Below are 19999 nucleotides of genomic sequence, written 5' to 3' on the forward strand. Positions count from 1 at the left end.
ACTCCATTCTGCTCTTTATGTTGCAGTTCAAAGGCCCCTCCATAAGTATGAATGTTCTGAACAGGACTATTTGTTATTGGATGGCAATACCTTTTTGACAGATATATGCAGAAGAAAAAAAGTGTGTAGTCATTTCTGAAGGATTTCCTTGTACAGTTCCATCTATTCCATTTTGCATTGCTAGGTAGAATAAGTGTTAAGATGGAAGTGGGTTCAAGAAAAGAACGCATTGAAGGACAAAGGACCTCAAGATGAAACCCATACCACACCAACAAAGATTAATGCTGCGTAGATATAGCCAATCCATGCAGGATCTCCTCTTTGCATTGACTGAGATTGAAACAACATTCAGCACATCAAGAAATCAGTATTAAATGAAAAGCTAACTAATTGACAAAAAATAATCTCTTGTTAGAATTTCCATCAGGCTGAAAAACCTTCTGAGCTGACAACATTTCAAAGCTTGATCCAGCATATTTTAGCAATGAAGTGGGGGATAGTAAGCAAACCAACAAGCTTGTCTTAAGCACAGTCTGGTAGCCAACCTGAAGAAGCAGATTCAAGAAAGTAGGTCCAACAAATTGAGAAGCATCGCTACCAATCTGCACATTAAACAAAGAGACCAAAAGAAGGAAAGTCAGCCAACTAAAGCTTCATGGTTATGTACTCTTCTCTTTTTATACGTTCATCATGAATTTGTAGTTTAATAAATTGTTGGACATGTCTGACTTGACAAGACAGTAAGATATATTTTGCTATTTGCTTTTTGCTTTTTGCAGAGGACATGGCAAAGAGCCTAAAGGGATTCTGGGGTGCCCTCCAGGTGTATTGCTAGGCATCTAAGGCCAGGATCAACTGGACCAAATCAGCCGGCTTCCTCACAGTGGCTGAGGAGGTTCAAGAGATCGTTGATTGGGAAGCCCTCTCGCTTCCGCTGGATCCCACATGGGACAAACAGCGAGGTACTTAGGCTGTCAAGTGGGCATTGACATTTCAGCAGAGCAGCAAATTGGCCCTCTACTAGAGAGTGCGTAGTACAAGCTTTCTAATGAAGCTCAACCAAATCCTCCCTAGCATGGCGGGCCCTCATGGCAAACAAGGTCCTCTTGGCCATTGCCTGGTACATAGCCTCATGCTGACGTTTTCACAAAGGATGCATGGCACAGCTCCAGTTTCTTGTGGGCTAAATGGATGGCACAAGAGACACTAGAGCCAGGGTCAACTGGCAGTTGTTGATCCTGCCTATGCAGAGGGAGGACTTGGCATTATTGAAATAGAGACGCAAAGCAAATCCCTTTCGGGCAAGCCAGTGATACATGACTCACTCCAGGCTCCTAGCCCTGGATGCTCTTGCTTCAACGAGGGCTTCTCAGAAACACCCCATAGAGCTGCTTCATGGAAGCACTCTCATATGTGGATCTTCTCAGAGGCTCCAGTCACTAGGAATGGCATCTAGAGACTCGGGACCAAGAGGGTCTCGTGCTGGAACAGCAGATACATATTGGTTGGGTGCAGTGGAACAGCAGCTCGATCAGTTCTTTCGTACCTTGGAGTCGCCTTCCCACTGAAACATAGAAATGAGGGGGTAAGGCACGCGGATGCTTGAGATAGACTCTACCATCCTTGAGTCTTAAAGGGATGGACTTTATAGACCTCAATTTCTCCACGTTGGTATGGGCAGTTCTCCAAGACAACAGGACTGCCCCTGAGGATCTAGTATCTGCACCAAACCCTTGGATCCTTTGAAGCCCCTAAGGCATTATAGAGGGGGGCCAAGGGGCTTATCTAGCTAGAGGGTAATGCAGACCTAGAGACGGATGGAGTCCTAGACCTACTTGAGTGGTAGAGGATCAGAGTAGTGAGCCGCTCTTGGGCAAGGATCGAACCATCAACCTAGCACAGTCACTTCAGGGCAGGACAAGTCATGGTGGCACGAGAGGTATAGTGGGACCCGAGTGAGTGATTTTGGTCATCTAGAGTAGGACGCACATAGAGATATGTGGAGGTTCTCTTCTCCTCCTACATGACACGTATTGGTAGGACATGCACCGGGTGTCACCTCCGCACCTAGACTCCTTGAGAGATCGGCATTGGATAGAGCCGCAGGTGTTAGAAGTATTTATATTTCCTAAGGCAATGGCCAATGTTATGTAATAAGGAGCTAGGGATACTTTTGCCCTTTATTAAGGTGTTTTACCCCTAACCTCAATTAGAGGCTGAGTTTGTGGGTGAGTTAGTCACCACTACCCTAGCTTTGTAGTTCATTTGTGTTGCTACAATCGGTATGAGAGTGGTTCCCCCTCGCTCCCACATAACTCCCGAGCACCTCCCACGCCCTTTGGCTTCGATTCTATTGTGAAAACTTCACGTTTATCACGAAGAACTTGGCCAATACAGCTCTTTTTTGCTGTCAGCCACCACCTACAAGGTCATCTTGCTTGGGCACCACTTCTGGAGAAGTTCTACTACTGTTCTAGACTTGGGCGACCAATTTCTGGAGGGTTTTTAGCTGATTTCGACCTGATTTGCACCAGCCACCACTCCTACTGCAAGTTCAAGGTTGGGCACCTCTTTTTGAGCACTTTGGGAGGTTCGTCTGGGCTGGGCGACCTCAATTTGGACCCATTTTCAACAAAAACGGCCAGCTGTAGCTGGTTTTTGTGGGATTTGTTGCTGATTTTTGAATGCAGCAGCCATTCCTAGACTGGGCGCGTGTTTCTTGAGGGTTGGACACGCTTTTCAAGGTGTTTTCAGGCTTGTTTTGCCGTTTTTTCACTCTCGCAACTGTTTTGGTACTTCTAGAGATCTCTCCTTGCTCTTTTGAACCTGTCTCAAGCAGTATTGTGCCAGGACAGCCCATATTTTGCACTTTTAGGTGCATTTATAGTCCATACAATTGGGGACGCTATCTTTTTTCAGAGTTAAAAATCAGTCATTTATTGCTTGCTAAGGCAAGCATACTTGAAGGAAAGCACATATAGTTCGAGGGATATCATTTTCAGTTATCTTGGAGCTCTTTTTTGAGGCATTTTGCAGCCCATGTGCTTGGGTTTTGGTTTGGTAAACTTTCAGTTTTGTTACTGCTTGCATTGTCAGTTTTTTTCTCTCTCTATTGCTTGTGTTTGTTGGCCCTCGTGCCACAAGGATTTGCCTTTTGCAAGTACAATCAAGCATTCAGTTGGGTAGCTAGTTTTTTAGGGGAAATTCTGACATTGCAGCAGCACATAACCCTGCACGGGATCTTTCTGGTATATTTGAGGGGCATCCTCAAGCCTAGCATAGGCTTTGGCGGTGATTTCTATTGCTCGAGCAGAGTGTTCACAGCACGTGAGCTTTGTTGAGATTTCTTTGCCTCTTATTGTTTGCTCAAATGGCACAATAAAAACTGAATGATGGCTTTCATCATGAAGGTTCCAATGATACTTCTACTCATTTTGTTGAGCATGCTTGGGCCTTCTTTACTTGCAACTATGATGTTTCTTTACTTGCACCAGTTGGCAAGTTTGTTTCTTATGCCAATGATTTTTCTTATCTAGTTAAAGGGATTGGAGAACTTTCACTCACAGCCAAGGATGGTTCACATTTTCCCATCCACTAGAGGACCTTTGGTTTGAAATACGGGCATTCAACATTATATATGTCTAGACATAGTAAATAGAACTTGAATCCAAACCACTAGGTTATGGCATAAGCCATATACTCCAGAGGGATGTGTGGAATGCCTTTCAAAATGTTTTTCATTTAGCTTGCATTTAAAATGAGGAAATCTACGTTCCAATCTAGCTGACGTAGAGTGGACCCCATTTCCATCACTATTGCATCCACATGCACATGAAAAATCATATTCCAATTTGGATTTTTGAGTATTGGCACCCTTTTTTACTGTCTCCTAAATGATCTAGAATCATTCGGCTCATTCCTTATTCCACTCAAACTTCATGTCTTGACTTGTGAGTTGACGCACGGGTTTGGCTACACCAACAAATTTCTTAATAAAATGCCTATAGGAGCTCAAGAATCCCACAAACAACCAAAACTTTATCCTCCTAACAAAATATGTGAGGGCTGTATTTTGGGTAAATATTTTGGGTGAAATGCATCGTCTCTCCTTTCTCAAGACTAGTGCAGTCCAAGCTACACAAAAATTACAGCTCAACCATATTAATGTTTGTGGACCCATGCGCACACTCCGTCCATCTTTATTAAGTTACATTCATAGATGACTTCACACGTTTTACTTGGGTCTTTGCTCTTAAGAAGAAGTCCGAAGTTTGCAATGTTGTCAAACACTTTGTGGCCTTGGCTGAAAATCAATCTGAATTCTGGTTGCAGACCCTCCATTCAGATCGAAGGAGGAAGCATCTACCCAAGGCATTGCAACAATTTTTTGCTGAGAAGGGTATTACACATCAGTTTACATTGAGGTATACTCCTCAACAAAATGGGAAGGGTGAAAGGAAAAATCGGAGACTTTTGGAGATGGGGAGATGCACGCTAAAAGCAAAAGGGTTGCCCCACAAATTTTGGATGGAAGCCATTATGTGCTCGAATCATATTGTGAGCACGTGTCCCACGGAGTCTCTTAAGGCCATGACACCTTATCAAGCATGTTTGGTCGTAAGCCTGACGTGGGCTACCTCCGTACATTGATTGTATGCACATCTGCCTCTTGTGTGGCAAACTTGATGACAAGGCAAAAAAAAACATCTTTATTGGCTACATCAGTGAAAGCAAAGGGTATAGACTTTGTAATCCGGATGTCATATTTGCTGAAAATGCAGATCTGCTCTTTGCTGGTTCTGACAGAAATCAAGGTCCTTCTGAACCCTTTGACAGGTTGCTGCCCATTACCTTTGATGCTGTGCCTGATATGCCAATGGAGAATCAAAACTTCCAGCAAGATACTCCAGTGGGTGATGCCTCAGTTCAGCCTATGGCTGAGCCTATTTCTCAGGAAGAAATTGATGATGCCATTGCATGTGAAAGTGCAGAAGTGCAGGAAGTAAGATCAGTACCTCATTGGCTGCTCTGCACTCTTGAGGATAACAAGCTTTCTGCACCACTTCCTAGCCATACACGGAGTGGCATTAGATACACTGAGGATACCCATTGTTGTGAGTCTTTTTGGGTCAGCAGCATACTTGAGGCAGATGAGCCTGACTATTTTGATTATGCACGACGAGACAATGGGCATTGGCAAGCAATGCAAGCGGAGATCGACTCCATAATGAAAAACCACACTTGGTAGTTGGTGATCTTGCCGACGGCAAGAAGGCAATTGGCAAAAAGTGGGTGTACAAGCTCAAAATAAAATTAGATGGTTTCATAGACACGTACAAAGCGCATCTCGTAGCAAAGGGATATGCACAACAGAAAGGCATAGATCATGATGAAACCTTTGTCCCCACTTCTCGTTTGACCATCGTTAGGTGTGGTTGCATTGTCCGCATTTCATGGATGGAAGATCCATCAGCTGGACATCAAAATTGCATTCAACCGAAGGCGGATGAGCAAGTTTTCAACCGATGTGTCGAGTGTTGTTGAACCTTTGCTAAATTTATTGTGAGTGATTCTTTGTGGAGGGAGAGATAATTCATCTACCATTTCGAAGTGAGTGAACTTTGGAATTGAGTGAAAGAGCGATGGAGAAAAAGGGCTTTGTAATTCATCTACCATCGAAAGAGTCCTTTTTGGGCAGGGATCCAATTTCTGGATCTACAGAGGTAGGGAAGCATCGTGAGAGGCTACGCATGGATGGACTTCAAGATGGCCGGTTGCAAGGAGTTGTTCGACGGCAAACACCTAAGTTGTTGGGCATTTACCACTCCTTCAGCATCTGGCCTCGACCATGCTCTCAACAATTTACCATTGCTTCAGCATCTCGCCTCGGCCATGCTCTCAAAAGCCTCCATATGAAGTTGGATCTCTATGTTAGAACCCAAGTGGCCACCAAGGGTTTGGCGTACTCAGATCTGAGCGACGACTGGCTTTAATTCACAGGCCACATAGGGCCTGGAACTTGGCGGCAATATTTTTTGAAGCCATCGGGAATCCTATGTTTCATGATCATATGAAACACATTGAAATTCATTATCATTATGTGGAAGTGGCTACATGCACGGGACATCAGCTTGGTCTTTTTCCCTACACAGTAGAATGTGGCAGATCTCTTCACCAAAGCATTACCTCGTCCAAAGTTTGAGGCTAATTGCAAAGCTGTAAACTTGTATCCAGTTGGTGATTGATGTTTACCTTTTACATTGTGACATTGTCACTATACAGTATAGGGTTTATTAAGTATTTTCACCCCTATTAGTTAGAGGTTGAGTTTGTGGGTGAGTTAGTCACCACACATCTTTTGACTTCTCTCGCTTCCATTTTCAACAGTGAGTGCCCCAGGAGGTCATTTCCATATTTTGTTCATGCTAATGGACCAGCCGCCAGCCACAAAAGATTATTTACTTCTTCTGGATGGTTACCCATGGGGTCTACCCCCATCCGCCCCTAGCCGAAGCAAATATGCATTGATGGGAGATGTCGCCAATGTGTGAATAGTGACCTTGAGACAATTCCGCACTACCTATGGACCTGTTCGACAACACAAAGATATGGCAAGGGGCCCTTCGGATAGTGGCTAGGAGGAAGAGGATGCAGCAAAAATTCACCTAGGTATGGTAGCTTACTTGATGGAGGGATACTATGCCTTCTCCATTAACAAGGTCACCCCAACTTATAGGATCATGGGCAGAGGCATTCAGGGCGAAGAGTGGCTCAAGATACAGGATGCAACTCCCCCTTCTCAACAGTGTCATGTTCCTTTCCTAAAGAACAGTTTTGGGGGAACGGTGTCCAACATCACTACTTGGAACATCTGGGTTGCTTGTTGCAACTTGGTAATGGGAGGCTGCCAGGTCCCCTAGCGGCTACCGTTGTTGCCAATTGGCAAGATGTGATCCACACAATACATGCCATTTTGGAGTGCGAGATGTTAGGATCTTGGGTGACCGTTGAGAGGCGGACGTGTTTCTACAAGGCTTGGCCTGAAGGTGTCTTTTATGTATTCACAAAGCGAAGCAGCCGTTGTATGTCTAGTCCCCCACCCTAGTTCTTGGCCCCTATTCCAAAGATTCCCTAGGTAGTGAGCTGGGATCTCTTAAAATAGGCTGGCTAAAAGCCAAATTTCTCCTTTTGATTCTCCCATAATCAGCGCCACACAGATTGCTGAATTGTATGTTTGATGTGTCAAGCATTCATAGAAAATTATTTTCTTTGGTAAAAAAAGGACTGTTAGGAATTTTATTCAAGGGTGCTTCTCAAGAGTTTTGTCAATCACGACTTCCCATTTAAGTTGTAAGGCATGTAAGATGAAGATGATAGCCCTCTCTTGGTAAAGGGTTTTCGATAAGAAGGGGTCCAAGAGAAAAGCTGTTGACCACACGCATCTTGACTTGTGGAGGTAGGGCACTGATTCTATTTTAGCCCATCTCTCTCTCTCTCTCTCTCTCTCTCTCTCTCTCTCTCTCTCATACACACACACGCACACACAAACACACACACATTGTCTATGTGTCTCCTTCGTGATGCATTTCTCCATATTCTTACTCAGCCTTCTAGCCCCCTGCTCTCTCTCTCTCTCTCTCTCTCTCTCTCTCTCTCCATAGTCCATAACAAGAAGATTTTACACATTGGAGGATTGCAAGACAACTGCCTTATTGTTTTGGAGTGGAAGAGGAAGAGGAACACATTGATGAGAGCAAGATCATTCAACTCAAGAGGCAGTACCACAAGTCGATTGGGATGAGAATGACATAAGCTTCATCACTCGAAAGGGTAACTAGGCACAGATTTACTTCAAAGAAAAAAGCTCAAGGGTCAAGATCCTTAGACAAACCAACAAGCTGAAAGGTACTAGGATTTGGATATCTGAAGAGCTCACTATGACCCAACTCAAACAACGGGCAAATGAACTCATCAAAGTGAAAGAAGCAAGGAAGGAAGGTAAATGGGTGGTCTACCGAGATGGACAAGCACTGATAAGAGATTTCAAACCTAAACCCAAAGACTCTCAGTCTTAAACTGATGTTATTCAAATCACTCTTACATAATACCTGAATGTAGTTATGTTATGCTATTATAATAATCTAGGGCTGAGTTGTTGTACTCCCCCATAGACTCTCACTCTCTAATTGATGCTGTAGTTTTTTTGGTTTGTGTATTTTGTCCCATAGACCCGTGAGGTCTTCCGAGGATGTTAATATCTCTCTCTCTCTCTCTCTCTCTCTCTCTCTCTCTCTCTCTCTCTCTCTCTCTCCGGTCTTCCGAAGACTCTAATAAAATTTCTTTCTTTCTTTCTTTCTTTCTCTCTCTGCTCTGGAGACGTTTTGTAGAGAGAGAGAGAGAGAGAGAGAGTTGACAATTAACCTTGTGAAAACCAAGTTTATGATCTTGAACACCTCGCGAGCAATGTCCCATCACCATAGCTTCACATACCGAGACAAGTCAGTGCAGATAGTGCAATCTTTACACATATTTGGGGGTAGTGTTGACCGGACAAGGTTTCACGATGATCCAAGCAAATCCGGCATGACTCACACGAGGACGGGGTGCTCTGGCCCAACTAGAGAGGCTATGCTTCCAGGCACACTTCCAGGACCCTCCAACGAAGGGTTGGCTTTTTGACACGTTGGTGAGACCGGCTGCCATGTATGCAGCACCTTTCTAGGGGAGTGACATTTCAGCGACAGAGTGGAAGAGATTTGAGAGGCTACAGGTGATTATGGGATCCAAGATGGTTCTAAGCGAGCCCTCAGTCCCCATCAGATTATACAGGCAGAGTTCGCCATGACCCCTCTCCACGTTAATGCCATCTTTCAGACAATGACTTTCCTCCATAGAGTCTGGGCCTTACCCAAGTGGAGATTACCGAGGCTAGCATAGGAGTCTTCTAGGCGACTAGCAGAGAACGGTGTTGCTACAGCATGGTATGCACGGGTATCAACATGGTTTGGTAGTCACGGCATTTAGATGGATAGACTTCCCCCCTTTCAGTATATGATGGATGCACCACCCGAGATGATCCCACGAGATGAGATCAACTGTATCAGACGGTTGGACCTCCTCCACCTCCATACATCCAGGGCTTGGGGGGGAGAGGAGATCCCCACCAAGATCCAGTTCTACCATGACCACTTCCTGAGGGTCTCAGAGCATGGTCTCATCATAGACCTTAGTACCTCGAGGACAAGAGAGTCTCACATGCATTGAGGATTGCCATTGGTCAGTTACGAGTCTCGTCACATCAGCTGAGAATTGAGGCAGGGAGAGCTGCAAGCATACCCAGAGAGCAGAGGATCTACACACTTTGCCTGATGGAGGAGATCAAGACAAAGGAGCACTTTCTATGTGTATGCCCAGTCTACTATGAGATCCGAGGGCGATATCACCACCTCTTCTAGGAGGAGCATGGCTTGTGTCCACTTACACGGTTGATCCGTTTTCCCGATCAGACTTGGGGCTCTATCTGATTGAGATGCGACCATAGAGAGATATATTAATGTGATAGACCAGAGAGCAACAGGGATTGATGCCACAGGTCACCGAGATCGATAGCACAAACACTTGTTACAGATTTCTATGCATATGAGTCAGCTGCCGGTGAGGCTGAGGAAGAAGAGCTTGATGAGATGAGAGCATCATGGATTAGCAGTGGTAGTCTCCGCCACGATGCTAACAGATGAGAGATGCGCACTCCGCATGGGGGAAGATAGAGATGCAAGCAGCACATGACGGTGTCTAATAGGATTGTGCCACAAAGCAGAGTAAAGATAGTTGTGTAGAATTGTAATGGCACTCTTTGGTCTAATCTTTTCACAGACGTATACTAATAAAGATATCACTTTTTACAAGGAGACACACGAGAGTCCAGAGAGAGGGCTGCCTACACTAACACGCTACACATGGGAGTCAGTTTCTGGGAAGACAATGAGGAGAGACACTATAGTCCGAGGCTCTGGGGGTGTAGCTGTCCTCTTCAAATCACATCTACGGATGCTCATATATGTGATGCGTAGAGAGGAACACACACAACACATGTGGGTCTAGCTACAGCCGCAAGATGCAAGGGTAATTTTCATTTCAGTATGCTACTTTCCTCCAGATACATCATTGTATGCCCGTGAGGTCACCACAAAGGGGCATAGCCCATATGAGATGATATATGATGATATCACAGAGTTCTCTAGGCAAGGGGAGATCCTCCTATTAGGTGACTTCAATGCAAGAACGAGGACCTGACAAGTTAACCTGCTTGACTTTTCTTGGCTTGCACCAACAGGGGCAATCCCATCCAAGAGAAGAGCTCGACATTGCCAATCACCTCAATTGCAAGGGCCAATTTCATCACTCCACGCATAGCAACCTCACAAGCATTGGGTTGCGACAAAGCTCTTGGAAGCCCAGGGCTACTACCAAGTTGAACGAGCTGCTTGGGTCTAGAAACCTCCAACGACACCAACTCGTTGGGATTCAGAAGGTAGTAACACAAGAACATGTGTCAACTCTGGATGCAATCCCACAACAACCTACCCTCAAGCCTAGTGCGACAAACAAGTTCCCAAGCCCACCGAGTGTCATGATTTCACGAATAGTGCAACTCAATATGAAGGTCGCTCGAGTCCCAATCATCTTCAAAATTGTGGTGATACTATAAAGCTTTATTAACGATTACATACATACATATAGTGAGGTTATGTTTTTCTCAAGTGTGATGCACTTCAACTATATAGTATTTGTTGTTGATAGCCAAACCATTTCATCTCATGAGAATATAGAACACTATTACTAATGTGCACTTGTAATATTATGTTATAATCATGTTCAATGTTGAGGAAGCATTTCTACTTTGCTCACTTGTTCTCGCTCGCTAATTTGGTCCTGCTCGCTCAACATCGCTCGCTTGATCGACGGCGTCCTAGTCAAACTAGCTCCACACATGTGCTCATGCATGTATCATATATCAAATAATTTTATATGTATATATTCTTACCTACCTATCTACATACGTACTATGAAAGGTGAGGGTTGGATGTTCTAAGTATTAAGAAGTATTATGGACAAATGTGCCTAAAACTGTGAGTGTGCTACTTTGACCATATCTATGTTTATGACCTACAACCTAGTGAGATATGGGTGAGCAGTTAGCTGCAATGGAATGCAAATACAAGAAAGAAGGGTAGGGTGCTATGGAATATGCAAGGAGTATGGACCGCAATCCAAGTCAGATGCCTTCATGAGATAAGAGCATCCCAAAAACACTAGTACAAGGAGCTCTTCAAGGGATTCTCCTCACCACCTCAAGGAATATTAAGACTCCCTATATGCTTTCTCTCATCCCTGCAAATGGTTCTACTGCTCTCTTGAGATGGTTGATCACCTATCCTCCCAGTGTGGTGGTGGTATTAAGAAAACCGGAGAAAGTCTCTTCTTTCCTTCTTTGGAGGCACTGCCATGTTGAACCTCGTAGTCATGAGTGATTTGTAGTGAGGTTGAATGCCACTCAAATGATGAGTGAATTTTAGAATGAATAATGCACGTGTTAATCTGCGATGTCAAAGGAATAGCTTGAAGTAGATGTAAGTCAGTGCGAAAGACACATGAAAAGATTTGGCATCACACACGTCTACCATGAGCATGCGACATATCAACGCCAAGCACACTTGACAAGGTTTGTGCCAAGGACATGACACACCTTCATTTTCCTCTCCTCCTCTAACACACCTTGCACCTTCCATCATCCTTGCTCATCTCTAATGTCAAAGGAATAGCTTGAAGTAGATGTAAGTCAATGCCAAGGACACACGAAAAGATTTGGCACCACACGTCTGCCATGAGCATTCCAAATGTCAATGCCAAGGACACCTCAAAGGGTTTGTGCCAAGGACATTGAAAAGATGCCCAAAGGACATGACACACCTTCATTTTTCTCTCTTCCTCTAACACACCTTGCACCTTCCATCATCCTTGCTCATCTCTCTTCCACCAATACTTTTTCTTTTAGCAGTAAATGCCTAATTGTTACATGTTTTCTATGTCCGCCCATCTTGGCCTTTCATCCGTGTTCTGTGCCCTCACCTCCTGAACCCTTCATTCATGCCTTTGTGATTCTTCTAGAGGCTATTGTTGTACATCCATGTCTTTGCAAGACATTGTTCATAGTTCTACAAAAACCTCTTCCATCATTGTTTCTCACCCATCCTTTTCAACATCCTCTATCCTTTTTTATTCTTCTTCCACCATCATTTCTCTCTCTCATCATCAGGCCTTATGTCCTCACGTTTAGATCATTTGCTTCATCCTTTCAAGGCTCCATTCCTTAGGAGGCTCGTTCCATCATTAATTTCTCATTAGTTGGACCGTCTATTTGTTTGTTTCTTCATCAAGTGTACAGAGGCTTGAAATACCAAGACAAAGTGTCCTTCATCAAGAGTACGACGGTTTGAAATACCAAGACAAAGTGTGCTTCATCGGGTGTGTTGGTCCTGTGTATACATAGACTTGCCTCAAATGGCTTCTTTGCACAAGTACTAAAAGTGGCTAAAGATATTTTTTGGATTTTTACATTTCTTCGGCCACCCCTAGGAGGAGTAAGAGAGCATGGTTGGACCTCAATCAACCCTTGCAAGTCTACATTATTCTTATTCTCATGAGATGAACTTGTTGGAACGTGGGGGAGAATAGATGCATTGTGGCAAGAGGAGTGGGAACACAAAAGATGTAGCAATGGGTGTTCTATTCATTAGACAGGGAAGTCCCTCTTTTATAGAAATGGAGAGAGGGTGTCCTAAATCAGTGGCACCTCTCCTACATCAATGGAGGTAACTCCTAAATCATAGGAACTCCACAATCATAGGCACCACCCCATGTGAGGACCTTTGCATTGCATCATCACCTGTGTCATGGTCTATGGCACTAAGTGTGCCTCTTCTACACACCTACAAACAACCATATGATTGCTAGTGAATGCACACATGCTCCTAGCAAGCCCTTGATCACACATATCCCAACATACCTCCCCTCAAGGGTTTGCCTCTTGCTATGTCAAGAATACATCTAGTCACATAGTTTCTCATGCCATCTCATGGTGGTCAAGGATAAATCTATGGCTAGGATCTCATGCTAGCAAAGGTTCCCAATAGTCAAGGTTTACAAAAATGGGATAGACTCCCCCAAATGGTTATCTCCCTTGCATGTACAAGGATTAATCATAGGCCTTTGTGTGGACCTAGTTTCTCATGTCTGCAAGAGGTACCATGGGAGCAAACGCACATCACATGGCCTACATCATATGGTGACCAGAGGTGATTTACAAAATACAAAACACATAACATTCTTTTTGGAGTACTAATCCAGGCAGAGAACCTCAAAATTGACTACATGACCAAGTGATGACATGACCAAAGTTCAAACTATTGGACTCTAGAAAGCCCAATCTGCATCTACCACAAAATTTGATTCTTCATTTTTTGATGGACTTCTTCCTTCAGACAGATTTGCTTTGTTGTTGATGTAGCCCTTCTTCACAAGATATGCTTCACTTTCCTTGGAGTTGTAGTAGGAGTCATTTCTCTCCTCTTCCAAAAGACAAGCTTCAATATCCACCAAGTTGGATGTAAAAGTATTGCTATACTCTTCATCTAGAAGACTTTTGAGTAAAACTTGTGCACCAAATACCTTTCCAAGTTGCATCTAAACTTCATGTGAAGTCTCATACCCATCTATGTGATGAATGTATGAGCCACTAAGTCCCAATGCTATGATAACAAGGGCCTTTTCATATTTTACTGTCCATGCTATTTCACCTTTTCTTGTTGAAGGTTTCTTCTTCTTTCCACAAGCAATATTCCATAGACCTTTCTTCATGAAAATGAATTTGCTCTGCCAAGTATGGAAAGAATAACCATCTATCTTACTCATGTTAGCCATTAGGAAGGTCTTACCACTTACAAGGAAGTGTTTATTCCTTCACAACATAGCATTCAAACATATTCAATTCAAAATATATCATAAATGCATCATGAGCATTTACCAAACTGTCAAACCGCAGGACAGTGCTCCAAAGATAAAACTGAAAAATGCCTCAAATCACTTCCAATGGTCAAACATCCAAAAGCCCAAAGATAACTGAGATAATAATAAAACTTTCTAGCACTTAACCATATTCAATGGTTCATATTAGAAGCAAATATCACTGTTACCCCAAAATTGAACAGTCTCAAGTTAGAGGATGCAATTCGAATAATTAAAAGCTCTATTGATGGGGCTTTTGTGTGTGGGATGAAAGAGCTAATACCAAAGTACGTCCTCCACAAAGGAATCACGCAATGTTGCGCCAGATCGTCGGTGAGAAGTGCACCATTTCTGATTGGTTTTTCTCTTATTTCTCCTTTGTATGTGGACCAAATGCACTCAAATTTGAACAGCAACCAGCTCATAAGGTCGCCCAACTATGACTAAAAAGGTTTTAAGAAATTGTCTCCCAACAAGCGAAATTTTGAGCTAGATTGGCGAGCAAAGAACGAGGCAGCACGGCTGCTCACAGTAAAATTCCATCAATCCCAATGGTGCAGCCAGCTCATAAGGTCACCCAACTATGACTAAAAAGGTTTTAAGAAATTGTCTCCCAACAAGTGGAATTTTGAGCTAGATTGGCGAGCAAAGAACGAAGCGGCACGGCTGCTCACAGTAAAATTCCATCAATCCCAACGGTGAAGAGGTGTGCCCTAGCATGGGAAAGCTGGAGCCAGAAGCATTTTGAAAGTTAACAGTTGGATCTAGAGAAATTGATGCTGCAAAGATTCGGGCAGAATTGGAAAAAATGGGAGAGATATGGAAGAAGGTTGAAGAAGATGATGAGGTGGCAGTCTAGGAGTCTAAAAGCTCAAGGAGAATCATGGCTCTGATACAAAATATTGAAATGTGGGGGAGAATAGATGCATTGTGGCAAGAGGAGTGAGAACACAAAAGATGTAGCAATGGGTGTTCTATTCATTTGAGATGGAAGTCCCTCTTTTATAGAAATGGAGAGAGGGTGTCCTAAATCAGTGGCACCTCTCCTACATCAATGGAGATAACTCCTAAATCATAGAAACTCCACAATCATAGGCACCACCCCATGTGGAGGCCTTTGCATTACATCATCACCTGTGTCATGGTCTATGACACTAAGTGTGTCTCTTCTACACACACACATCCATATGATTGCTAGTGGATGCACACATGCTCCTAGCAAGCCCTTGATCACACATATCCCAACAGAACTTGCATAGAAATGCTTTGGCTATCAACAAGTAGTATATAGTTGAAGTGCATCATTCAATAAAAACTTCAATATTGAACATGATCATAACATGTTATTAAAAGTCTACCTTGGTAAAAGTGTTATATATATTAAAAGTCTACCAAGTTGCAGCCTGCTCGTATTGTGAAAATTCTTTCTATCTTAAATGGTGTGTTGCCCTATCAGCTAGATTTAGATTTAAATGCTCGTTGGGGAGAGACTAAAATGAAAACGTTTAGACTTCACAAGCAGTTGTAGCTTAATTGAAGAGATTTTGGACTACCTTTTGATTAGCCTTCTCCTTTAGTGCTAGCCTTCGTCATGGCTGAGTCCACCCTTCACCTCCGGAGTGTTGACAGAAACTCAGTACGAAGACTTTGTATAAATGGATGCTCAAGTATGTGTGGGTGTGTGGATTTGTATGTGTGAGAGCATATTTTTATACTATGGTCTAAACCCACTGTTGGGCGCTGATGACATCAGTGGGGATGTCATAGTAGCTAGTCCCTGCTATGCATGATGGAGTTTATGGTTTTCAACCATGTGAGTGACTATCATGAGATTGAAACTGCACTATGTTGTGTTTTTAAAGAATGAGTTTGGGAATGTTTCTGGATTCATCTAGGTATATATTTTCATCAGAAGAACTTGCATAGAAAATATTTGATTGTTTTTGTCCCAATGTATGGATAGAGTTCTAATATGCTTCCTATTACAAGTAGCCTTGCTCTAAGTGCAAGAAACTTTATTAAATTCACATTTTGATGCATGAAATTTTACTAAATGCTGCAAAAGATCATGATAATCATCTAAATCATGCCTTGCCATTCGTTTTGATATGTGTAACATGACCCCATTTGGATTTTGTTGGAAAGGTCACCTCCCCATTTGTAAGCCCCCAAATGAGGAGTGCGTGGGGGAGGGAGACCTAGGACAGGATGTGCCCAAGAGAGAAGAAAGAGAGGGGGCTGCCACATGGGCAGCACCTCACAGGATTGGGACCTGCAAATGGCGTCAGCATGGCGAGGGTAGTGGGCACGTGAAGGGCCTGCAACAGACCCTGATGATGGCGCAGTACAGGCGGGTCAGGACAGCAGGATGTACAGGTGTACGGCGCAGGACACGTGGCTGGGAAGAGGACCTGGCAGAGGCGCAGATATGGCAGGATGAGCAGGCCCAGATATGCAGCAGCAAATATGGCTATCAGTGGGCAGAAGGCAGGCCTTATATAGGCTGGATCCCTGCCTTGAATGGAGGGCCAAAGGACCCTGGAAGTTTGGGCCAAAAGCCCTGGGGTGTGTGCCCTTTTAGGGCTGGACCAGCCACAGACTGGTCGGCCAGTCTGTAGCAGGCTGGTCGGTTTTTTGCCAGCCCCCTTGGGGCCTATATAAAGAGGCCATTGGGCCTCATTCAAACATCCAACAGTTCAGCAGAACCAGCAGCAGATAGGAGCAGCCAGAAGACATTTTTCTTGGGCCTCATCTTGGAGGTGAAGGAGAGTCGAAGGTGTGCTGCAGACTCAGCTCTCAAGGGCTGAACCTTGGCTGTCTCTTAGGGCAACAAGGTGTTGTGATCTGGACGGAAAGTCTACATAAGCTCTAGGTGGAGCACGCGAACTCGAGTCTAGAGATAGCCAGCAGATAGGAGAAGGACCTTGTGGTAAGATCAGAGGACCACATCATTGGTGGGACTCTGGATCTGTCTCTTTTGTATTGTGTCCATATTTGTGGACGGAAATATATATTTTGGTGGTTTCTCTATCTGGTTGGTTCATTGTCTATTGATGAGTCTGCACACCTATTGTATGCACATAAGTAAAGAAGTCTGTGATTCCACACCCACACTGCACACTGTGTGAGCTCCTGGGCATTACTATAAGTCTTCCACTGCGTGTACCCTCTGTTGGGTATTTTCTTACAGATTTGTATATCAAAAGATACGTGCTCCCTCTTTTGGACCAAAACATGAGAACTTCGGTGTCATGTATCTTTTGATTTACAAATGGGATCATGTTACATATCAAAACGAACGGCAAGGCATGCTTTAGATGATTATCATGACCTTTTGCACCATTTAGTAAAATTTCATGCATCAAAATGTGAATTTAAGAAAAATTTAGCCAATTTGTTACATCAGATCTAGAGGAAAGTTTACCTAATCGAGACCATGTCAATATGTTGTCTATTTTGGCTTCTACTATTGATTTTTATAAGCAAATACTGATTTGTTTTGGAATTTAATTCATTTTAAAGAAAAGGATGTACTTACTGTTTAGATTTTTCTAGATTGGTGAGATATAAGAATGAGTCATTGCGAAGGGATGTTTTTGCAAACACCAAAAGATATGTTTTGTTCAAGGAGTGAATAGAGTTTCAAAAACCAAGCATTTGGACACTCATGTAATGTGGACTATTTTATTCAAAGAGTCCTTGGAAACTTTTGACTTGTGTGAAAGATTTCATTGGTCATCTCTCACTTATGTTGGTGAAGAGAGAGAACTTGATTATGGAGGATTACCAAAAAGTGAGCGAAGATAGGGTGTGTCTTTACTAATGATGCCTTGGCAATGACATAGGTCCAACTCTCTCATGGACTTTTGAATAACTTACATATTTTTGCTACTAAAATAGGGGATTTGTCAATCTATTATTGTTATGTTTTGATTGTTTTTTTCACTCGCTCGCTTTTTCTTGCTCACTTTTTTTGGTTCGCTCACTTTTTGGTAATCCTCTTTGACTAGCACTCAACGGTTTGTGGAAGAGATGAGCATTAGTAGATACTGCATTCTTTAGGCAGACAAATATGGTATTTCCTAATCAATCACTTTTGAAACTTGCTTTGTAACTTGAATACTTTTCAATGAGAGCGCATGCTATCCTTCTTCTACAACTCTCATATTGTCTTGGTTGTATGTCTTTTGAATACAAGAATCTACTTTTGTTTTGCATCTAGTTTTGCTCTGAATATTGTCAGGCCCTGCGCCACAAGAGACTGTGAAAATTCAAATTAACAGTTGATTCGAAAATATTGGAAATGTTTGCATACCTTAAAAAGGCCACCTAACCAAAACCTGCATCAATTACACCGACCACAAAGTGTTAGCAAGGTTACAACTGGGCAAGTTCCAATAAACAATCAAAGACCTACCATTTTTGTCCTGCGTATCAATTGATAAATGCCATGCTTAAGCCCCAGAGAAACCTTAGTACCTTGCTCCAAGGCTCCTATTTAACGCCTTCAATAATGAGGGCTTTTCTTTGGCACATTCCTCTATCCAACAATGCTGAAAACTGCACATTGCAAGACTTGGTCTCAAAATGCGTAGTCTTGACTGCTCGTTGCAATATTCATTTAGGTGAAGGCTCTAACAGCTCTCCTTTACCTCCTACTTACAGGAGATTGCTATTTCTAGAAGATTTTGTACCCCTTCACCTAACAACAACAAACTTGTACCCCTTACCTAAAAACAACAAACTTGTGTAAGGTTTACATACTTCTTGTAAAGTAGTTCAGTCTGGTCCCAATCATCAAGTTGCCAGATATCAGCCTCCACTATTGGTCTTTTAAATCCCTGTCTCATAAGTGGTGTCATCCAAGCAAAAAAGATCCCTGCATGACATGGCAACGTTGCTTCAGACTATAGAATGTGAAGAAAGCAAGTCTCAGACAAAAGTCATGTCCAAATGATGCTAGACAGCAAAAGATAGTTGTAAAACCTGAAAATAAGAAAAATTAGACATGCGCCAAGATGCAAATAGTTTAAGTATGACAAGAAGCTGGGAAGGAGAAAAGAATGATAAGTTTCTGCACAAAAAAAAACTCAAATCACATGACTCACTTGAAACGAAACTCGCATTACGTTCAGGACAAATTTGCTCTTTCCCAGCTCCAGGAAGAAGTCCATAATCCATGTAACTTTGAGAGTCATCACTAGGTAATGGATTATAGTTTTCGTAAGGAATCAGATCAGGAAGATGAAAAACACACAGGATACCCACAAAAACCTGCAAGAGGATCATTACAATCATCAGCCTCCAGAGAATGATGGCTGAAATAATTTTTAAATGTCATTTAAAAAATCCAAGAAATCGCATGACTTAAGTCTGAAAGTGTCATTTTACATGTACTGTACCCACAGGCAAATAAAGGGACCTTTGAAAAACTTAATTTCGTGTTACAGTCTAGAGATGAGACGCAACAGATTCGGATATAGATATTGGAAGAGCTTGGAGCAGCTTCAGGGGTTCTTTGAGGAGGGTTCTCCTTGTATTGCAGATGAGATTCATAGACAACCAGTCGTGTGGAATAAGTCTGTCTTAGATGAGCTTGGTAGACCTTTGGATGCTACTGGTTATATACAATGGTCTTTCGTTAGTCATCTCAGAGGGAGTAGTATAAGAATTTCTCAGGTAGGTTCTAAATAATTTCAAACGAGCATCCCTAAATCCAGAGAGAATTTTTGCAGCTATCCCGACATGGGGGCTGGATGGGGTTTTTTATGGCACACGTATTCTGTTGCAGGTCATTGGCCTCTTATCGGACAGAGGTGGAGACACCATGGTATGCAATCGGGGGGCAGTATTGGTTAAATCTTTTGACAAGGATGTGGTTTTGGGTACACACTTTGAGCTAGTTAGAGTAGTGGGCCATGTGGAGCAATGCCTT

At 43.0% G+C, this 19999-nt stretch overlaps 1 protein-coding gene across 1 annotated transcript in view; it reads right to left on the minus strand.

Moving 5' to 3' along the window:
* LOC147903061 (ABC transporter C family member 2-like) overlaps positions 1-19999 on the minus strand; it is a 124579-nt gene that overhangs the window by 88319 nt on the left and 16261 nt on the right. Inside the window, exons 4-9 of the mRNA XM_087374148.1 lie at positions 19173-19338; positions 18829-18943; positions 18544-18624; positions 18380-18404; positions 546-602; positions 265-330 (exon numbers count right to left, since the gene is read on the minus strand). Of these exons, the coding sequence (XP_087230274.1) occupies positions 265-330; positions 546-602; positions 18380-18404; positions 18544-18624; positions 18829-18943; positions 19173-19338 (510 nt within the window). The remainder of the gene's footprint in view (positions 1-264; positions 331-545; positions 603-18379; positions 18405-18543; positions 18625-18828; positions 18944-19172; positions 19339-19999) is intronic.

This window comes from Dipteris shenzhenensis, chromosome 4 (genome assembly GCF_047967505.1).
Source record: "Dipteris shenzhenensis isolate YYH24624 ecotype China chromosome 4, Dip_SZ_1.0, whole genome shotgun sequence".
NCBI lineage: Eukaryota > Viridiplantae > Streptophyta > Polypodiopsida > Gleicheniales > Dipteridaceae > Dipteris > Dipteris shenzhenensis.